Source organism: Cariama cristata, unplaced genomic scaffold (assembly GCF_000690535.1).
Source record: "Cariama cristata isolate BGI_N322 unplaced genomic scaffold, ASM69053v1 scaffold9295, whole genome shotgun sequence".
NCBI classification, from domain to species: domain Eukaryota; kingdom Metazoa; phylum Chordata; class Aves; order Cariamiformes; family Cariamidae; genus Cariama; species Cariama cristata.
Window position 1 is genome coordinate 59,857 of NW_009615778.1, and position 20,797 is coordinate 80,653.

The following is a 20,797-nucleotide window of genomic DNA, read 5'->3' on the forward strand; positions in this document are numbered from 1 at the left end:
AAATGCTGTTAGACTACATGAGAAATAAACTGCAAATCTGTACAAAACTAGAAAGCGATAAGGGCTTACAGTTACACCGTAAGAAGCCCTTTTCAATTCTAAATGACAGCTTGGGGAGAACAAGCCCAAGCCTCTTTTGACAGTCCTGATGTTAAGACAGACACTATGTTCATGGAGAGAAGAGCTAATGATAAGCTGGATAAAAAGAAACGCACCAGTAACATTACACAATCACAGTGGCTTTCTACATGAAAGGTTTGTAGTGGGAGAAAGTTAACATGGCCCACACCGCAACAGAAAAAGGTGGGCTTCAGTAACCCTGAACACAGGAGCTGCTGTGTTGAATCAAATCCCGGTTTACCCAGTCCAACACCTTGCCCTTGACATCCGAGGCAGATGTCTCAAGTGATGGTGAAAGCTTATGGGATTATAAACTGGCACGTGGCATCAGGCACCAAGCTTTCAAATCCCTAAGGGGGCAGGAAAAGGTTAAATTCATTTCTTTTAATCCAGTTCTGGTTTGGTCATATTTAGATTAACCTACTGCACACAACAAACTCACCCTATATACCCTACATGAGAATAGATTCCCCATATTTTAAAATACTTGCATTTGATCAGGAAACGCTTTTCACGCTTTACCTTGCTAAATTCACTTTATTTCTACTCTCTCCTCACAACAAAACCACTACATGTTACCACAAGCAGCTTGCAAGCTGGCTCAAACTAGATTTAATAAACAGATAATGCATCCTGTCAGCCCAGACTGAGAGGTAATTCCCAAAGTCTGCTCCAGGTCACAATCTGCGTTTTTTTTCAGCATGGTGTGCACCAGTTGGTACGCCCAAATTCCAAAAACTCGGCAAAAACTCATTAGAAACCCAAGCGTTAAAAATCAGAGTGAGGAAGGGCTCTGTACCTCTGCTTGAATACTCGTGACTGATCCTGCAATTCCGTTCTCGGTGCTGATGTTATTGGAGCTGTTGTTTGGAGAGCTGGGACCAGATCCAGGAGCACTGTTGCATGCAGAGTCTAAAAACACATCCAAAAACAACTTTCAGCGTTACAAACAATCTCCGCGATGGTATTTAGATAGATAACAAGCCCTCAAGTTTTGTTTTGGAGAAAAGCAACCCTCCTCCTCCCCATCTCCCCCCTGAATCTTCCCAAGGCTCTTAAAATACTGACAAACACTTTCAAATGGTCTGTCCGAGTACCTACTAACTTTATTTATGTCTTCTTTTTGTGGGGATTTCTCTTAGAATGTATTAATAACTTTAAATACGATTGGAAGATAATAAAAGACATGGAAGGCTTGAAGAGGCCAAATTGGAGGATGTCAGATTGTCTCGCTTCATTTTTCTAGAAGTGTTTCTCTCACCTTCTTTAGCCTATAACCCTAACGCACCCTCTCGCCACGTATTGCATCAGACTTCACACTGGAATAACCAGGAAACCGTCCCAGCGTTGGTATTTTCCCATACAGGCTTCTGGTGCATCTGGATTTACTGGAAATACGTCGCCAACACCGAGCCCTCACCCTGATCATGCATGAGAGCTGAATTCTGCTTTTATAAAGAAGTACCGAGATTTTTCCGCTGCAGGCGAGTGAACACATGTAATGTCCCCATCACCTGCGACGTGACCACATCGTGCTGGGTCCTTGGAGAAACACAACCTGCCTTGGGCTGCCCTTCACATAGCACAACAGCTCCCAAAAACCGCCTGAGGACTGACTCACAAGGATAATATTTTGCCAGGACAGCAAATTAAATCATTTTAAGAGATTTAAAAGCTGCCTGAGTGACATCGGACTGGACGGACAACAGGCCATGGTCGTGGCTGAGCACATTTTACAAAAATCAGGCAAAACTCTACAGGGTCCAAAACAATAAATCTGTTTCATATCACTGTTCGGGTTTTTTTTTTTTCATTTGATAAGTCTTCTCAGGGAGTAAAACACTTTCTCATTGGAAAGACCCAAGGCAGAGTTAATCCCCCAAAATAATTCTTTTATCACCTGAATGCTCAGAAAAATCCTCTTAGCTTTGTATATTTTATCAACACGTTCCCTGTGAACTCACTAACCAGAACGACGGAGATGACCAGCCTGAAATCAAAGCCTCCCCATTAACGATACAGAAACAATAAACAGAAACAGCGCATGAAATTGCAACCGCCAGAAAACTTCCCTTCAGAAGGTCTCTCACCTGGTGCATGGCAGAGTTTCCAGTGTTTCTCCTTTTATTTTGGAAGGTAAATAACATTAAAGCTTTTTTCCTGAACTTTCCTCCTCCCCAAGCACAGGATTTGCCCAGTGCCAGAAGAATCTCCCAGCAGCTGCAATGATTCAGGCTGCAGCAGTCTCATAATTGCTCTAGGATGCCCCAGTAGAAATAAAAGCCGATTGTTACAATTTGGGGGATTTAAAAAAATTATTTCTTTTGTGGATTTATTCCGTACATGCTATTGCTATTTTGATCCTTGCAAGTACCTCCAGCAAAGTAGGAAAGAAAAATTTTTTTTTTTTTAAAAAAAAAGAAGCCTTGTTGCTTTTTGTTGGCTGTGCATTTGGGGAGGCATCTCACTATCAAGAAAAGTCAGTGCTGAATAACACCCAGCTGAGGACCTAACATTGAACTTCTCCATAGAAAGCAACTTCAAAGAGTCTATGTGTTATGAAAAATTATTCCAATTGCATGGAAAATAGGTGCTTTTTCTGGGACCATATCATTAACTACAACACACTAGAACTTGCGCGTACTACCTAGACATAGGAAAAGTACCCGGCACATACAAACCGTATTCTTCAGGGATTAAACCTAATTTCTATTCCCTAAATTGGCACTTCTTTGAAAAGTTATTTTCCATTCAAAAGTCCCCTCTTACCCTAACAACTCAGATATTTTTTTTAGCCAGGCTCCAGGCTGGCTTCTTGAATCAGGTCCATGCTCAGTGAGAAGCAGGAGCTCCCACTGCCATTTCTGAAGGCATTACTGGGATCAAACGGTCAGCCGTTAGAGTCTGATTTATCCTAAAAGCCATGTGACATATAGCAATATATGAGTGAAGTAATACGATTTTCAGATCTGATATAAATCACGTTTAGCTCTTGAAATCATCTATTCCCTCTGCAAACAGAGAGGCTCTGACACAGAATGGTGCATAGCTACTCGAGGGTTGCCCGAAACCACTGGGCTTTCTAAAGAGAGTTCACTTTGAGTTTGTTTGAATGACGATAGCGTGCCTTGAAGTGAGACAAGTCTGGAGAAGCCGTGACATGGCGGTACTTACACAGAGGCATCCCTAGATGGTGCTAAGAATTAACTTTATGGTAATCTACATCATCGACTTTACTCTGATCCCTCCGTACAAACTTTACTCCCAGTAGAATACTATTTTTCAATAAGAAACTGTCAAGCAGTCAAAAATATCAGCTATACATACGTATAAAAAAAAATGCCTTACAGGTTTCAAAACTTTGGCATAATTACTTAACGACGAACTATGGCTGTCTGCCCAATGGCTAAAACAAACAGGGGCTGTAAAGCATTTACTGTTAGAGGACAACAGCCGTGAATTATGATCTCCTCATTGATATTAATAGGATCACCGTTGAGAACTTCGATTTCTCAACAACCTGCTGAAGATCATAGAAATGCCGGGGGAAAAACCAAACAGCACTCTGGTGACATATTTACATCTGTCTACGCATGTCTCAAAACAAACTACAACAAAAAAAGCTCCTTGAGTTGGTAACGCTGTCTCAATAGATGGGTACCTAACGGACCAACGCTGCTGACGCCCACTTGCATCAGCCACTGCTGAACTCTGCCACCTTCATCCAGGTTTCACCAACGCTGAGAGGCACACGAGAGATCCACATTGCGCAATTAACAGGCTGCAGGATTTAATTTCGGAAAGGGACATCTCATTGAGTACGTGCTTGCCGATGTAGATTTGTTGCTTACCCGACGTACCTGTGACATCCAGCGGGCGCTTCTTAAGAGCAGTAACCACTGGACCATCTTTTCTGCGCAAGAGGGGGCTGCTCCGTCTTTCAGCAACTTTTTGCTTTAGTCTGGATCGTAACTTCAGATTGGGTTCAGACGCTGAACAGAAAAAGGAAAAACAAACAGTGTTTTGGTTAATCGTATTTCAGTAGTTTTTTTACTCAACGCAAAGCCTGGGTTGCAGTTCAGCATTTGCAGAAGTCTAAGCAAAATTACTCATTTGATAGCATATATTTGGAACAAAGACCTCTTAGCGTAATGAACAGGTCCCAGCCTATGCGATATCTGAATTCACTGGCAATGAAAGTCATTTTACTTAAGAAATAATAATTATCCTGCGACGTCTCGTCTCAAATGAAGATACAGACTTACAGTCACTCAGCCTACTGCAGACAGTATCATTCACATCCCCTAGTTCCCCACCTCCGCCCAATTTACTTCCATGCCACTGGTAAACCTAACCTATGGGATCAAAAAAATCAATGTAGGAATTGGTGAGACAACTGAGATGTTGCTGTTTGGTCAGCGTGGAGCATGCGATGCAATTTGCAATGCGTTGCTGAAACGGGCAGCTCCACACCCTCGGAGTCATCGGACCCCAGGGTGAGCTGGCTTAGCCAGGTATGCCAGGGGAAGGGGAAAGAAAATATGAAAAATCAAAGCCCACAATCAAAACAGGTGAATGTTTTCCTGCTGGTTCATCTCCCTGAAGCAACTCACCTTGGAGTCAGACGCGCCTGTGTCAACTGGAGCCAGTGTCAACTCAAGAAATAGGGTATGAGAGTGTGGCCAAGGGAAAAGCCAATGCCAGGGAGGAGAAGGTTTGTTTATTTGGGGAGTAACTTGGTTACATCATCACAACCACAAAGTTAAACCGTATCTAAAAACGCATCAAATACTTTGAAAATTCAGAGCCACCAAGGGTAGGTGTGCATGAATTTCCCGAGACCACAGTCTGACTTGCTTTGTGTACATCATAATTTTGAGAAACTTTCTTAAAAAACTTCTGCTGTACCCAAATCCTGGAGAATTCATTTCTCCAAAAGTCAAAGCAGAGCTCTTGGGATACCCTAATGCCTCGGGGTTAAGGACAGCTGGCAACACTGAATGCGTTTGCACGGTACAGCTTATCAAGTTTTTATAAAGGTAATGAAGCCTTAAGTCAAGATTCCTCCTGCAAGATGATTTTCTCTGTAAACTTGCTGATCTCTTGAGTATACATGGAATATCTGCTTTGGCGCTTGAGGGGCCCTGACAGTTATGAGATTTGTGAACTGGCTCAATCTTTTCCCTTCCTCAACCTCTTAACAACTCTGTGGCTTAATCCCTTTGAACCGGCAAATCCTGTGCTCTCACCATTAACTACTGATACACTCAGCTCTATATACTCCAGGGCCAATGATCTACATTTCTTTAGAAGAATTAAAGTGGGGTTTACAAACTGATTTGAATTAACTGAGTCTGGCCACAGATATACTTCCCTACAGTTGGCTTTGACCACTGGGTCACGTAAAAGATCAAGCCTGGCAACGTTAATTGCTGGGCTCAAAAATCAGAAGGCTGATGAATACAAGATCAAATGCTTGGAGTTAAGCCATCAAAACAGTTCTTTGATGAAACTTTTGGGAGTGGGGGGAAAAAAAAAAAAAGAGCTTTTCATTTTCATAAACGTTTTGGACAGAAAAACGCCAGCAAGAGATAAAGGGAGCACTAAAAAAAAGTGTCAGACTCCTAAAGATGCTTAAAATGCAGTATAAAGTGCATTAGCAAGGGGGGAATCATCTTATAGGGCATTTGCATATAAAATGGCAGGGGACTGAATGCAAATCTGCCATTGCTCGGAGGGCAACGTTAGAAGAGTGGACTGGTTAAAATACAAGCATACGCTCTAACTAGCTACTTTATAAAGTTCTCTTCAAAGCAGAAGCTGACTTATTATTTTAAAAGTAGTCTTTGGGTACGTGAACATTCGGTACCTCATCCCGCATCCTTCAATTCACAGCTTTAATTTGTTCCAAATATTGAGTATTAGTAACTGCCTAGATGCTCCAGTCAAGACTTTAAAGAACAAATGGGAACGTGTCACAGCTAGACGCCGATACATCCATTTTAGACACGTCTGCACTGCCAACCAGCAAATGAAATATAAGCCTAGGCCACAGCTGCTAAAAGGATCTGTTTTCTGACAAAGACAAACATTACAATAAAAACTGTACTTCAACCCAAATTTTATTCATATGCAATTTATACCCTGTGTGGTGTTCATCTGAAATACGTTCTCTGTTCGGAACAGACGAGTAATTGTGCAGCTTTCAAATAGCGAGAATTAATTGGTTAGAAACACCTTAAAAATGGGCAGGGAAACAAAAGATCTGGGGTCACAGACTACCCAACAAGACCACATACGTCCCATACGTAAAGCCACAATAAAAACATCCTTCCAAGTAACAGGAAAGGAATGAACATAGAAAATTACAGCCTTAAAAGAGAAAACACCTCGAGAAGAAGTTCTTGCGAAAGCAGCGTATTATAATTTGTCAGACAAAACTATTTTCAGGCAAAACTATTCCGTGTATTTCTCCTTCGCTTCGTCAGCTGAAGGAGCAAGTTTTGAAACACGAAACATTCTACTTAAAGAGCTGCATTTGTTTCGTTTGCTCTGAGTTTGTTGTTTATCCCCCAGATATAATCCCAAATCTAACATGGCATCAAGACCTCGGAGAGTATAATCCCTACAGGCCTTTAATTGGGGGCTATATAGCCCAAAGTAGGGGAATTAAAATTCAGCACAGGCAGTGCAGAACAGTCTCAAATTCAAAAAATCTACATATAGTATATTTTATAATAAAAGATGTCGTTTTCAACATAAGCACTGCCAAAACTCAAAGCAATAATAAAAAACCATCTGAATAAGCTTAAAACTACCATATAATAAAAAAATATTTTTTAAGCTGAAGAGAGCTGTCCTTCTAAAGTATAAAATAGCAATTAAAGCAACACGTAACTATCGATACCAGACAGTCAACAGAGGTTCAATGTTCTCTCAGGAACACCAATTCAACTGAAAATCTCCCGATATTCACTCTGTCAGGCAATATACCCAAACAAGGCCTTGCTCCCCATCACCGCTAACTCACGTAAACTTAAAGAGAACTGGAGATTAAATTACAAAACTGACGTGTCTTCTACATCTTAAGGTGAAATCTTTTAAACAAATGCCATGAAGCCATCGAAAAATCAGTTCGATTCTTGTTTAGCAAACAAATGAAGCCCATGCCCAAGTCTGAGTCAGCTTCCACAAAGCCAGTGGGATTTCTTAAGCAGTGACATACTTAATTTGGCCTATAATAAGGATTTATACAAAGAATATTTTGTTTTCCTCCAAGTAAATTAATAACTAGAACATAAGCCAAAAGCTTCCCTAGTTTTCACAGGCTCAAACCCAAGTTACCCCTCTTATACGTCATTTATTGCAGCAGGACCCATGTAATCCAATTCTTCAACATTTATGTCATTCTCATTGTTTTCTTCCTAGAATTGCATCCCCTAAGCTGCTGAACTAATCTGACATTAAGTCTATGTAAGTCAAAAAACACAAAGTCCTGGGCAGAGTTTGCCCTGTTCCCATTACTTGTCCACATTTATGAAAAAAAAGCAAGCAATGCACCATGAAAACCCTGATCCCGGTCCTTGCACATCTTAATTTTGGCAGCTGGGGACTGAGATGGGTTGTTACTCTTTTAATATTAATTTTTAAGCTTCATACTAAGCCTTACCAGCCAGGCAAAGGCCAACACAATTATTTTGTCTCTCTTCTAACGTCCAGGTCACCCCATTGGCAAACACAGGGGGAGGGAGAGAGATAGGCGTCTGAAAATAGCCTTTTGCACAACCCAATATTTTAATAAAGAGAAATTATCTTTTGTTTAGGCAGGAGAGACCACACGTTCTGCAATTAAGCTCTGGCTCCCCACTTTGCAGCTTCTTTGTTCCTTGGTTGGGTCTATCCCACATCTTCATTACTGCTCCTCTGTTTGCATGGTGTGGTCTTTCCTCTCCAAAAATAGTGGATCCATGATCTATCTACTCAGGAGGACCTGGTAAAGCTGGACACGGTAAAGTTCACCTATGGTCAAACAAAAAGGTTGAAAATTGTTTCACTGTTATCCTTCTGAAGCCCAAGCAAGGCAAGGTTCTTGATTTTCAATACTTGTAGGCATCAACATAGAGGGGGACAAGAAGGGGTCCCACAAATGTATCTAGGGGAGACAAGTACCACAAGGCAAAAGCGGCAGCAGAAAATCCCCAAACTAGAAAGAAAACCAAGAATAAAAACAAGTCAGCCTGTTCTTCTGAAGAAACAAACTATTTTTTTATGATCTTGGTCCCATGTTGGATGGCGTCACCTGAAATAACATGTGTAGGAACACAGGTACATGATTAGAAAGGGCTAGATAAAGATATTTGCCGGATTTTCCTTCTTTTCTCCTAAATCTGTGCTGGCACCAGCACTGCGCAAGAGCTCTGTGGAAGGGTTATTTATGGAAGTACTGTGTCCTTAAAATGAAAGCTTTAATAAGTTTAAAAGGCCAATATTTAGCACTTTTCATGCTGAAATTTAGTAGTCACAGCATCTCAGCAGTAGAAAGAAGGCTTTAACACCCATTAAACCGAGCACACAACAGTTTTACAGTTTCACCATCATTCGCTTGCCTGACTACAAAACCACGCAAAAATTGCAGCATAACGGAGCACCACAAAGGTTTCCGCTGTGCATAGCCAAAACTGGAATAGAAAAAAAAAAACACACACACATGCCACATCTCGTGTCTGTCTTTCCAAAGTCTAAATAAAGGCAGCAGCTTTGCACAGTTCGAAGTATTATCTGAGAGGAACGATAAGAGACACGTGGAAAGGGATAAGGAATAGAAAGGAGAGAATGAGTTCCTCCAAGCAAGTTTCTTCAAGAAAGTGTTTAAAACATCACTAAGCTCTGCAGAAGGTAAGAAAAACATGCCATTTCTGTCCAGCAACCAAAAAGCTGCAGTGCCTGTAGCAGAGGGAGCTACCAGCTGCCTTAACGCGAGGGCAGGGAGCAGCTACAAAATCGGGGAGACCTCAGCGAGTGACCCACTCTGACCACAACTTTTGGGGACAATCTCCTTACATTAAAATGAGCTTTTCCCCAAAAAACCTACAGGCATTTTAAAGTCGAGAAGCATGCTGAATTTTACTGAAATGTAACTTGTTAATATATAGAAGTCCAAGGTGGGGCAAAACACACATGGTGGTGTCCCCTCCACCCTTCGTCATGAGTTTCATGGACCAACCAAGCACTTGCTTTTGAGCTGCCATCTGTTCTGTACCTAGAAACCTTCACAAAATCATCAGGGTTGGCAGGGACCTCTGGAGATCCCCCAGTCCAACCCCCCTGCCAAAGCAGGGTCACCTACACCAAGTTGCACAGCATCACGTCCAGGCGGGTTTTGAATATCTCCAGAGGCGGGTTTTGAACATCTCCAGAGAAGGAGCCCCCACAGCCTCTGTGGGCAGCCTGTGCCAGGGCTCGGCCACCCTCAAAGTACAGAAGTTCTTCCTCACGTTCAGGTGGAACTGCCTGAGTTTCAGTTTGTGCCCATTGCCCCTTAACCTGTGGCTGGGCACCACTGAAAAGAGTCTGGCCCCATCCTCTTGACACCCACCCTTAAGGTGTTTATAAGCATTGATGAGATCCCCTTTCAGCCTTCTCTTCTCCAGGCTGAACAGACCCAGCTCCCTCAGCCTTTCCTCACAAGGGAGATGCTCCAGTGCCCTCATCATCTTCGTTGCCCTCCACTGGACTCTCTCCAGTAGTTCCTTGTCTTTTTTGAACTGAGGAGCCCAGAACTGGACACAGCACTCCAGATGTGACCTCACCAGGGCAGAGGAGAGGGGGAGGACAACCTCCCTCGACCTGCTGGCCACACTGTTCCTCATGCACCCCAAGATACCATTGGCCTTCTCAGCCACGAGGGCACATTGCTGGCTCATGGGCAACTTCTTGTCCCCCAGGACTTCCAGGTCCTTCTCCCCAAGACTGCTCTCCAGTAGGACATCTTCCTGCCATGGTCATGATGACCGAGTCCACGCCCTGCCCTGCCAGCTCTGGGCAGTTTGCCTTTTTTTCCCCTCCTCCTTGCCCTGTCCCACAAGCATCTCCCCTCCTCTTGCCTGACGCTAGGCTACTCCTATGGGAAGGAGCGACCGACCCTACCTTCAGCCTCCTTCTGCCCTGGACGCCCTTCCAAGGAACTGTAACAGAGCAACGTAAAACCAGTAAAATCAATCTCACGCTGTCCCATATGGCTGCAAACTGCTGAGGGTCAGGAGGGAAATGATGCACTGAGTGAGTAGGACATGCCTCAAGGGGCACACAGTTTCCTTAGAGCTCAGCTGTTGCATTTCAGTTTGCGGAAAGTACTCCAAGTTACCGCTCCAGATGCCGTTCACGCGGGGCTCATGGTCAAAGCTGTCCCACGGAGGACAGGCACGCACTCATCCCGCTCTCCTAGCTCAGACTTGATTCTCCTTTCTGCTAGACAGAGCGGCCCAAAGGCCAAGTGTCTCGGCTCCGGCCAGAACAAACCTGGGCATATCTGTATCCACACACACACAGAGGTGAAACTGTGCATGCTCCTGGCAGTCTCTGTGAAGCAGGAACAGAGCTGAGAGGACAAAGAAGGAGAAGGGTAGGTTCACTGAATGATTGAGGGCTACGTCCTGGGCCTCCCAGAGCCCCTGCTCCCCAAAGGTGACACTAAACCAGAAGACTTTGTTTGGTCTTCTACTGGAAGAGGTTTCTGCTTCAATGCACCATTGACAGGACTCCTCAAGAAGTGCTTTGATGGGAAGAGCCAGCTTTCCCCCTGCCATGGATCTCCAGATCTCACATCAAAAGTGCACCTGCTTTATCAGAGCCCTGAGCAAGGAAAGGGGGGGTCCCCTCCTTTTGCTTCTTGGGAAACCTCAACACTGGAGAGGAGCACCCATGGAACACAGTTCATAGCTGCTGGTGCTGAAGAAAAACATGGGAGTGAAGAATTCTCTAGCGTGCATTTAGATGTGATTGTCAGAAGAAATGGAGGGACCAAAGCAAGCATTTGTTGGTCCTCCAACCGCACTTTGCTTTGTTCCTCCTCTCTGAAATGTCAATGGGTTGGTCTGAAGAGCTATTCTGTCTGTTATCACAGTAATAAAGTAATTTTTGTCTTTAATAAGTTATTTTGGGATTAGAGAGACTGTCGTCCTCCACTTGGAGCAGGAAAGGGTATTTATAACAATAGGGATTTTTCATGCAGGGCAGTGGCTCCTCTCAGCAAAGCACACCCCGAGGCGGTGCGTGGGTCCCTGGGACACAGCGAGCCGCCCAGGAAAGCCAGACCTCCGACCACGTCAGCTGGAAGGACAACGTGGGTGGGAAAGCAAAGATGCTCTCGAACTTGAGTGACACTCCGTGCCGTACAAAGCTCAAAGATTTTCTCTAAATTATACTCCCACACTACATCGGGATTTCAGCCTACTCTATTTTCCTCTAAACAATCTTTGTCATAAAACAAACCACTTAAAACATTCTAATAATCAGAACCAACCAATTCAGAGAGGTATTATGCCTTTCTTGACAAATGCAGCATTTTAATTATCGCCAAATCCTTTCATTTTCCCCTTTCTTTCTCTTAAATGCAAGAAGTTCAGAACAATTTCACCTGCTTAGCTGCAAACAATGCTCAAACAAATCTGTGTTTTTGCAATACCGTGAGGAAACGAACAACATCACGGGATGCTGGATGCTTTCCTCTTTCAGGCTCCTCTCTTTTGCTCAGAAAAAGAAGAGTATTAGCGAACAGGAGAGGGTTAGTGCCAGCCTGTGGGCTCCCCATCGCAAGCCAGTGAGCACACACCGCACGTAAGTGCTGATTTGCGGTGCCTGGCAGGGACCTGCAGGCAGGGAAGGACCTCACTGCCTGTTTCATGGCCACTTCTGGATGGGCAGCGAGCGATCGGGACCCTGCAGCACAGGTACATCTCATCATCACCCAGCTAAATGCAATTTGGAGCTTAGAAAAAGTCATTGTTCCCAATCCGCTCATGCTTGATTCAGCCAGAAGAGCGACATCGACCTTTTCTATTTCTTTTAGGAGGTTGGTGGGCTGGAAGCTGTAGTAGTTACCAGAACTATCAGCACGGGCGATGTATTTGTCAGATTCCTTCTGCAGTACGTCCCAAATGGTGGTGAAATTGAAGAAAATCAACCTCCAAGCGACATATGGGCCAAATTCTGCCTGTTTGCACCACACGCAGGCAAGTATGAGGCGAGGTCTCCTTTTTGTTGCATTCCTTTACTCCTTGAGGGAAAGTCACTACGGCAAAGGAGTGCATAAGCCATGGGCTGACAATGCCGAGTTAAAAATTTCTCCTTGGACCTTTCCTGCCCGTTCTTAACTGTGTGGGTTGGGAAGGTTGAGGACGGTTTCTCTTTCCTTTACCGCAAGCCCTAAGATGCAATACTTGACCCATAACCAGTTCTCCTTCTTCTGTCGTGACTTGTGCAGAAGGTAAGAGACACTGCTGGGATGGGAGGTTTTCGGGTAGGATACTTGTTCTTCCCCGATCCCCAGAGAAAAGGAGCTGAAAGAAGGGTCTGTGACACTTTCTACTTGTCTTTTCTCTCCAACCACATACCACACGCACGCACACGCTCATTTACTATCTAGGCAGGAAGTTCAGGGACATATACTTGCCAAAGATGTCTTTGTAAGCTCCCAGTCTGGCATTCAATTCAGTCTAGCTTTGGAAATAGTGGAAACTCACACCCTGAGATGCTATCCCACAGCTCTGCAGTAAAAACATATTTGGGACCACAGGAATCCTTCGCCTCCTTAAAATCTTCATGTCCATCAACGTCCTTCTGGTCTTTACCTCCCCAGTGCAGCCAGCTGTGATACTGGAGGTAAAGCAAAAGCCAGGACCCAGAGCCTCAGCAGTGTTTCACAAAACAGCGGCCGTGGCTGCAGCTGTCGTGAGCCAAGTAGCCCCAGGAACCGAGCCAAAGACACCAAAAGCCCAGCCACCCGTTGCTCTTGACGGATGCAGGAGGTCTTCTTGTGCGCAATGAACCACAACGCTTTGGCAAACACCGGAGGGTCAAGAAACACAAATGAAAAAGGACAAAATGAAACAATAGCTCATTTTGGGTACCATCAGCTTTGTCAAAAATCCCACCTCCGCTGACAGATGTGTCAGGAGAAAGGTTTAAAGATCAGCAGCCAGCTCAGGGCAGGGGAATTAAGCAGCAGCAAAGGCACAGATCCCTCCCGCGCGGGCACGAGGAGGGTTGAAAGAGGGAAGCCGTCTTGGGAAAGGTTTGCTTTGTCCAACAGCAGGAGCAAAACCGTGACGAGATCTCAGCCTGCTTCACAACCCACACGGGTCCTACGGTCGCAGCCAGTTTTTCACTTATGACTTTGGAGAACATCTTTTATGAGTACTTCAAAAGAAATGAGCTGTTTTTCGCACTTTGGGATCAGGTTTAAATATAGATACAGGGAATATAGATACTGTTTCCAGTTCAAGCATCCCAGTGAGCTGAACGTGTGTTGGCCAAGCAAGTCTAGCAGGTGCTGAGTTTGGCAAAACTTCTCTTAATGACAACTAATCGAAATGCTGTGGTTTTCATTAGAAATCCTGATTAGCTGTCAGATCCCAACGAAAACGAGGAATCCTTATCCCACCTCTGTGGAGGAGTAAGTGGGAAAACTAGTGTCCGACGGGACACCGTCCAGCCTGCACAGGATGTAAAAACACCCAAAACCAAACAAAAAACCCTAGGTAAGCAAGAGGAAAAGGATGTTAAAGAGTTAAATAATTCTCTCCTTACAAATCTCAATGATGGTGGACGTGTCAGCTTTCTAATTAACAGCGTGTTTTAATACGTCCACTGCTCACATTTCAGAAAGCGGGAACACCATTAACAACCTCATTCCTGAGGAGAAAATGAGGACACCATATTCCTTAGAAATGCAAAACTGAAAAGCTATGTTAAAAATAACTTCAACAGCTCCAAGAAAGCTGTTGACAAAAACAATTCTTGGGGTTTTCAAAATGGGCTACAAAAGACTGCCCCAACCCAGACTTCTAAAATCACTCTGAAAGGATTCTCCAGAGATTTTTTTTTTCTTAGAGGGCCCCAGCACAGCACATAATGCAGCCTCTTTAAATTTAGAAGACACTAACCTCGATCTTGGGGCAGAAAAGGTCACTTATATTTTCCCCTCTCAACAGCCGTCGATAAAATGCGTACACTAAAGGAAATGCATATATAATAAACTACACAAAAGGGGAAAGAAAATTCCTTCTGCTAATCCACTTATTTAACAGCAAAAGCATGAGCAGCACCAACCGAACTGTTCTTAGTTCAGTTAAAATAATTCAAGAGCTCCAAAGTGTTTAGACAGAGGGAACGGAGTGAAATGCATCCCCCAGCCAGGCTAAGAACAGGATTCAAGCAATTAGTGACTGCACCAGCCAGCAGCCTGACAGGAAAACAATTTCACGCAGAAACCAAATGGCCAAGAAACTGGAACGTAATTTAGTAAAACAAATAGACAGGATAGGATTTCAGGGGACAGGATGCATTAGGAGCGCGTCACAAGCGTTGACTGTTTCCCACGCTGAACGTTTTCAAGCGCTCTTAAGACATCGTTCATGCACACATCTCCTTCTCCCAAGTGTGCACAAAGGGATAACCTGTGACCACATCATGCTGCTTTAAATAAAAGTAAAGAAAGGTAGTATTTTTAAAACTCAGCGCAATGACGTATTTATCCTTTCTAAAAATTTCTCAACGTGCAAGGCACGCTGTCAGCTCTGAAAACGTAGCCTGTAAGAAATGTTCATTCAAAATTGCCTTCCCACAGCCCCCTAAGTCACCCTATCCCTAACGATGATGTTGGTCGGATTCCAGCCCTGGTAATCAGAACTGTATTGTGATGGACTTTGTTATTTGAACTGCAAATATTTAATCAAATTTAATAAAATTGGACTACACGATATGGCGGTTTTAAATTACAAACACAAAGCCAGAATTTTGCCTGGTGCCAAAAATCTGAAAAGCTCACCCATAATAAAGAACTTTATTTAGGATGGGCTCCAGCATTCCCTGTCTTTTGTTTACACCAGACTGTTCAGGAGCTTTTCTTCTCCAAGCAACTTAACATTCTTGGCAACGGGATTTCTGCAGGATATTGCTGCGCCAGAGACTGACGTGCTGTTGCGTTGAAAGGAAAAATAAAAGAAAATAACAAAAAAAAATTCTCCCCTCAACCTTGCAAGTGAACTCGTTTGTATCACAGACCAGTTCCCAAAAGATTAATGCTGGTGCCCAAAAAGAACAAGCATCAGCATTCCGGAAAAACAAAATCAGTTCAACATCTTCCTGTTTTAAAACTACAATGATTTTGGTTGCTTCCATTTTAAATAATGTGATTAGATACATTTATCATCCTTAATTCACCCTGTCTGACAGGGTTTATATTCAGCCGGAGTCTTACTGACAACTCCGTTTGGGAAGCAGCAAAGGGCTGAGATGTGCAGACGCTTTCCTTCTCCTGCAGAAATGCCCTTCCGTAACACCGGGAGCAAGAAGGGTGACCGATCCCCAAATCCCATCTGACAAGTAAGGTCCCCTGAAGTGACGAGCAAGGGAGGTTTTGGATCATGTCAAAGCCCATTTACGCAGCGGGAATGCTACCACACCAGAAACGGATCATGTGCTTTCACAAGGTATAGGAAAGAGCTAAAAATCTCTTGGAATCACGCTGTCCACAGGCCCTAAGCAACAGGTATGGTGCCAAGAGATGCTTCCCTGCACGGAACTGCTGCGGTTTCCCAGAGGAACCTGAAAGCCTTGGGCTTTCGTTATCTAGAAGCGGAGAGTAGAGGATGCCTAACCCTTCAGCAAATCCAGTTTTCTAAGCTCTGCTTTTGGAGTCTTCCAGAAAGGGTACAGTCAAAACCACCACCGCCAAAGGTACAGGGTGTGCCCAGGAAAAAACTCATATCCTGGAGAGGGCACGCCAATTTTTGATTTGACTTCTTGTGCAAGCTGAAGTGTTTGGCACTTGTCACCCAACCCATCCGGCCTGGTGAGGGGGAAGACAGTCTACTGCACAGCAGATGGGAATCCATCCACAGATCTATCCAGCAGGCCAGGGGCTATGGTCCAGAACAAGAAGTTCCCAAAAAGGTCTTTTAATGCGCAGAACTGGGAGGCAGGAGGCACAAGGCAGCAGTGCGGAGGTGTATTTTTTTTTTGTCAGATGGCGAAAGAAGAAAAAATCCCAAGCAACAAGGTAAAAAACCCCAGGTGACAAGAATTGTGTTAAACTATTCATTGCACCTAAGACCTGATCTACTTCTAACTATTAGAAGCGCCATGAGAACACCTACATCCCTCCCAGAAGGAAAAGGAGGGGTTGCCAGCTCTTGCGAACTGATTTAGGACAGCCAGTTTGAGCAAAGACTGTAGTAAATCCACAGGGAGATTCGGTTATGCACCGTCACCATTCCTTAGCGCAAGGACGACACACTTTTTGACTACTGGTGTTCATCCCTCCGTGTTTGAAGATCCACAAAGCATACCTGAGAAACAGCTAGCCAGCACCTGCAGAAGGTGCGCAGTTCAATCACACCCCTGCTTTCCTCTTACCTCCACTCCAGCTTTTCAGAAAAGGTTTTTTTCCTGTTCTGAAGTGATTTCCAACACACGGCACTGTCTGCACCATCCACGCCAGCAGCATTGCTCCCCAAATCAGGACGAGCTCATCGAAGCTCAGCTATTCCCCGAAGGAAGCGGCCAAGGATCACGAGCTGGCCAGGTGAGATGCTGAGGCCGTGTTGGCTTAGGCATGCGATACGGAGCTGAGGACCACAGCCAACCCAAACAACCTGGTTTACATAATATATAGTTGAGAAATAACTGACCTGCTTAGCCACTGTGCAGGGAAAAACCTAACTGAGAAATAACTGTCTAGGTGTGAACCAAAACCCTTGCAGGAAGTCCCGACGCTTTGACTGGCAGAAACATTTTTATTTATTTTAAGTGTAAACTTGTATATAAAATGCAAATCCCAGAAGAAATGAACTTTTCTCGGTACTTTTCTCACTCGGCAAAACATACTTTGACTTCAGACACCCAGATCTCTGTATTAGCTTTGACTTTGTGAAAACATCTCACAAACTTTGACACACAACTCCGCTGTCTCCTGCCTGCAGCTCTGCAAGTTCGCACACCCAAAGCAACTCCAGCCTCCCTCTAACACTGCGCGTACAGTGAGAGGTGAAGGGGGAGCAGGATGGAGCGGGTGCTTGTTAAATAAATCGCCCCACGAAATCCAGTTTTTCGGTAACATACCTTTTTTTTTTTTTTAAAGAAAAAACAAAAAAAAAGAGGACCAAGTGTCACAACGAAGATAGTAGGCAACACAGAAAATCAACGTGAGCGCTACCTGTTTTTCTGAGTGGGAAGTCATCTTTGGAATCATACATCCCCAGTACAGGGTGATTGTAGGTGCCGGATACGCCACTTTGGGGTGGGGAGCTCTGGTCCAGAGAGCTGTGCTGTGTCTTCCTGCACAGAAGGAAAGAGAAAGAGAAAGGAGAAGCTTTACACCAGTGACACACAAAGGGAAGAAGTGCAGCTTCACCTTGTCTGTTATCTTAAGTTAGTGGGGAATAGTGCAAAGGAACAGATCTTGGTACTAGTTTTCTCCTTCTAGGCACTCACACAAAAAAGACCCTAAAGTCTGATATACAGGCAGGTAACCAAACATAGGCTTCATTCTCAATATAAGAATTACCCTGTTGAGCATGGCTCAACTCGTGAAGATATTTAACCACGAGTATAATTTTAAGCGTGTACTCGCGCTGGGTTTTGCTAAGTCATATTCTTGAAGCTAAGCACGGGTGGTGTTACTTCCCCCAACCATAGCACGAACGAACAATTTCCCTTCACTGAATAAAACCTGTACATTGTAGACAAAGTCTAAGGATGAACCAGAACCGAAGGATAAGCACATTAGGTGCCACAGGTTTAAATTGGCTAACAGCAGCCATGCCGCATAGGTGGTCTTCTGCCTTCAGCTTCGCTGCCTCCCGACCCAGGTACTTTGCAGAGATAGGGCCAAAGTACTCAACACCTTTCCAGATTAACATCTCGACGCTGATAATTTATAGTTTTGTTTGAGCAGGCTGCTGGAAGTAAATTACAGTCTGTTTCCTAAGGATATTAAATAATGAATGAATTTTCTAAGCCTCCTACCAATTTGTTGGCTGCATCTTTCCTACTTAATGACTTGTGCCCAGCTTTGCTTTTTCTCAGGAGCTCTACCAACCCCGATCATTCCAGACTTCAGGAAGTCTCCAGACTGTGCATGTTAGCAGAGTAGCTACATCAACAGAAAGACTGATTCAGCCATACAGCTATCAAACACTCCTACGTTTTAAGTTTAAATAAACAGAATTTAAACCCTGTATTACTTCTTCAAAATACTAAAGAATATGAGACAACAGAAAGTGAGCACTTTGTCAAAAGAAGTGAGTATTTGAAATTTCACATTGCCTAATAACCAGGCATTCTTGGAGATCTTGGTTAAAAATATTCTCCTACAAAAGGTTCTTTAAGGAACCAAAATGAGCCATTCCCAGTTGAAAACTACACCAATTCATCCAATTCCTTGAGCAGTACGCTTTGAAAGCTCAAATCAGAAGTAGGCTGTTTGGTGAGACGCATAGCATCCATTCCACTACAAGTTACACCCTTCAAAAAATAAGGGGCTAATGAAACATCAGGAAAACACATCAAATTTTCTATAGGATTTTGTTACCAAAAAAAAACCTCTGAAAAGTTTATTTGAACATCTACATCAAAATTTTCTATACCCACAGTTCTCACCAAGCAGTACGATTCACTGCGGTTTCCTAATCCTCCCCCCTTTATATTCCAAACTTCTCTGTCCATACAGGCAGAATCATTTTTTCGGGCTCTTACACAGTTGTATTTCTCATTAGCATTCGTGCACATCGTGTACTCTTTTACATTCGCACCAATAAATGCCCACATGCATGCACAGTTTAATCATCACCTGAAATCAAAACAGAACCAAACTGAAAAATATTTGAATCCCTCTCGAAAACAGAAGTCGCTTTCTCTGCCCGGATCTGCTCATACCATGGGAAGGCAGCACAGAGAGATGTTTCACAAACAGGAAGCCTGGATGCTGCAAGCCAAGAGCCCTCAAACCCATCATCTCACACAATGACTTTTTTTTTTTTTTCTCTTGCCTATACAAGCAATAGACTTTTCTTTCTCCTTTTTTTATTTTTTTTTTTTTTTTAAATCATGACTTAAGCTGCACAATCGTGTACATTGAAGCTATTTTCATCGCTTTGTTAGGGAATGCGCAGGAACTCAAAGGGCCTGTTTAGATGTGCTTCGGGGTTGCTGAATGACAGATATTTAACTCTGCAAACAGGAATACATTATATGGCTCCAGGACCGGGATCCAACACCCTACGCTGCTTCGAGCAAAATGCACTGCTCTGCATGTCCGTTCAAGAATTTCAGAGGTCTTGAAAGAGATGAAATTGTATACTAAATCGCGTTTGCAGGCATTCCCGAAAGCACATACCTTCACATAACGCACTCCCTGTTCTTTGAGCTCTGAGGTCCTTCAAAAACCCAGGCGCGCAGCAGAGCACGCATGGTACGTCAAACATATTCATGCAACGTAAATCGAACATATATTTAAACATATGTATCTGTGCTAGAATGTTTTGTGTACAGAGACTGCAGACACCTATGTACCTTGGAACAATTTAACATAAAATTATCTCTACCTCCTTACCATGCAAATGCTCAGTTAAACTCCCTTCAATGATTGCTACCGCATTGAGTGGCTACTTCCTAAGCGCATTTCTGACAACTTCCTAGGGAAATAATAGCCCCGTTTGCTAAGCCCAAGGTGCCCTGTCTGTGTTCCTGCTAAGCCACTCTTACTTACGTTAAGTATATCGAAGAGCGAAAACCTCCTGGGAGCAGGGCTGTCCAGTGGGTTCAGAATCCACGGGAGGGACAGTCTGACAATGACATTCAAAAAACCCTCTTCTCGTGTTGCCTATCATCAACGTAATGTGAAAATTATAGCCCACAAGGCTATTTTAAACAATTACATATAGACTGGAGCTGTATCTATGAAACAGGGTTTACAAAGTGGCTTGAGTACCACAGAGCTGAAGATCGAGCAAGACCTCTGTGAAAGCCCCCAAGAAACATTAATGAGCATTACTAAGTTCCTTTCTTTCATTTAGTAGATCCTTTGGACTAAGAATATATTCTCCCAAACCTCTACAACTGGTCCCTTTTCATCTCAAGGGTTGATCCACCCATGCAACAATGCCCTTTAACATCAGTGATTAATTAGAAAATACTAACTATAAACTCTCGATGCTGCACCAGCAACCAAGAGCGTTGAATGAAGTTCAAACAGATACAAGATACGAAGGCAAAAGCATCTGGACATCTCAGCAGACAACCAAGGCCTGGCCCAAAGGGCCAGGGGAACGACAGCTATTTCACATGTCAACGGAACATATTCCATGTCACAGCCGTGGACGTAGAACCGCTGTAATGTTCAATACTCTTAGGAGATCTAGTTTTTTTCCAAGTAACGCTTTCAATTTTTTTAAAAAAG

The 20,797-nt window shown here is 43.7% G+C and overlaps 1 protein-coding gene across 1 annotated transcript in view; it reads right to left on the minus strand.

The window, feature by feature from the left end:
• The window catches only part of HDAC4 (histone deacetylase 4), a gene marked incomplete at its 5' end in the record, with an annotated part of 137,889 nt that overhangs the window by 55,334 nt on the left and 61,758 nt on the right, over positions 1-20,797 (minus strand). The window contains 3 exons of the mRNA XM_009699947.1: positions 920-1,032; positions 3,981-4,112; positions 17,555-17,676. Coding sequence (XP_009698249.1) covers positions 920-1,032; positions 3,981-4,112; positions 17,555-17,676 — 367 coding nt within the window. The remainder of the gene's footprint in view (positions 1-919; positions 1,033-3,980; positions 4,113-17,554; positions 17,677-20,797) is intronic.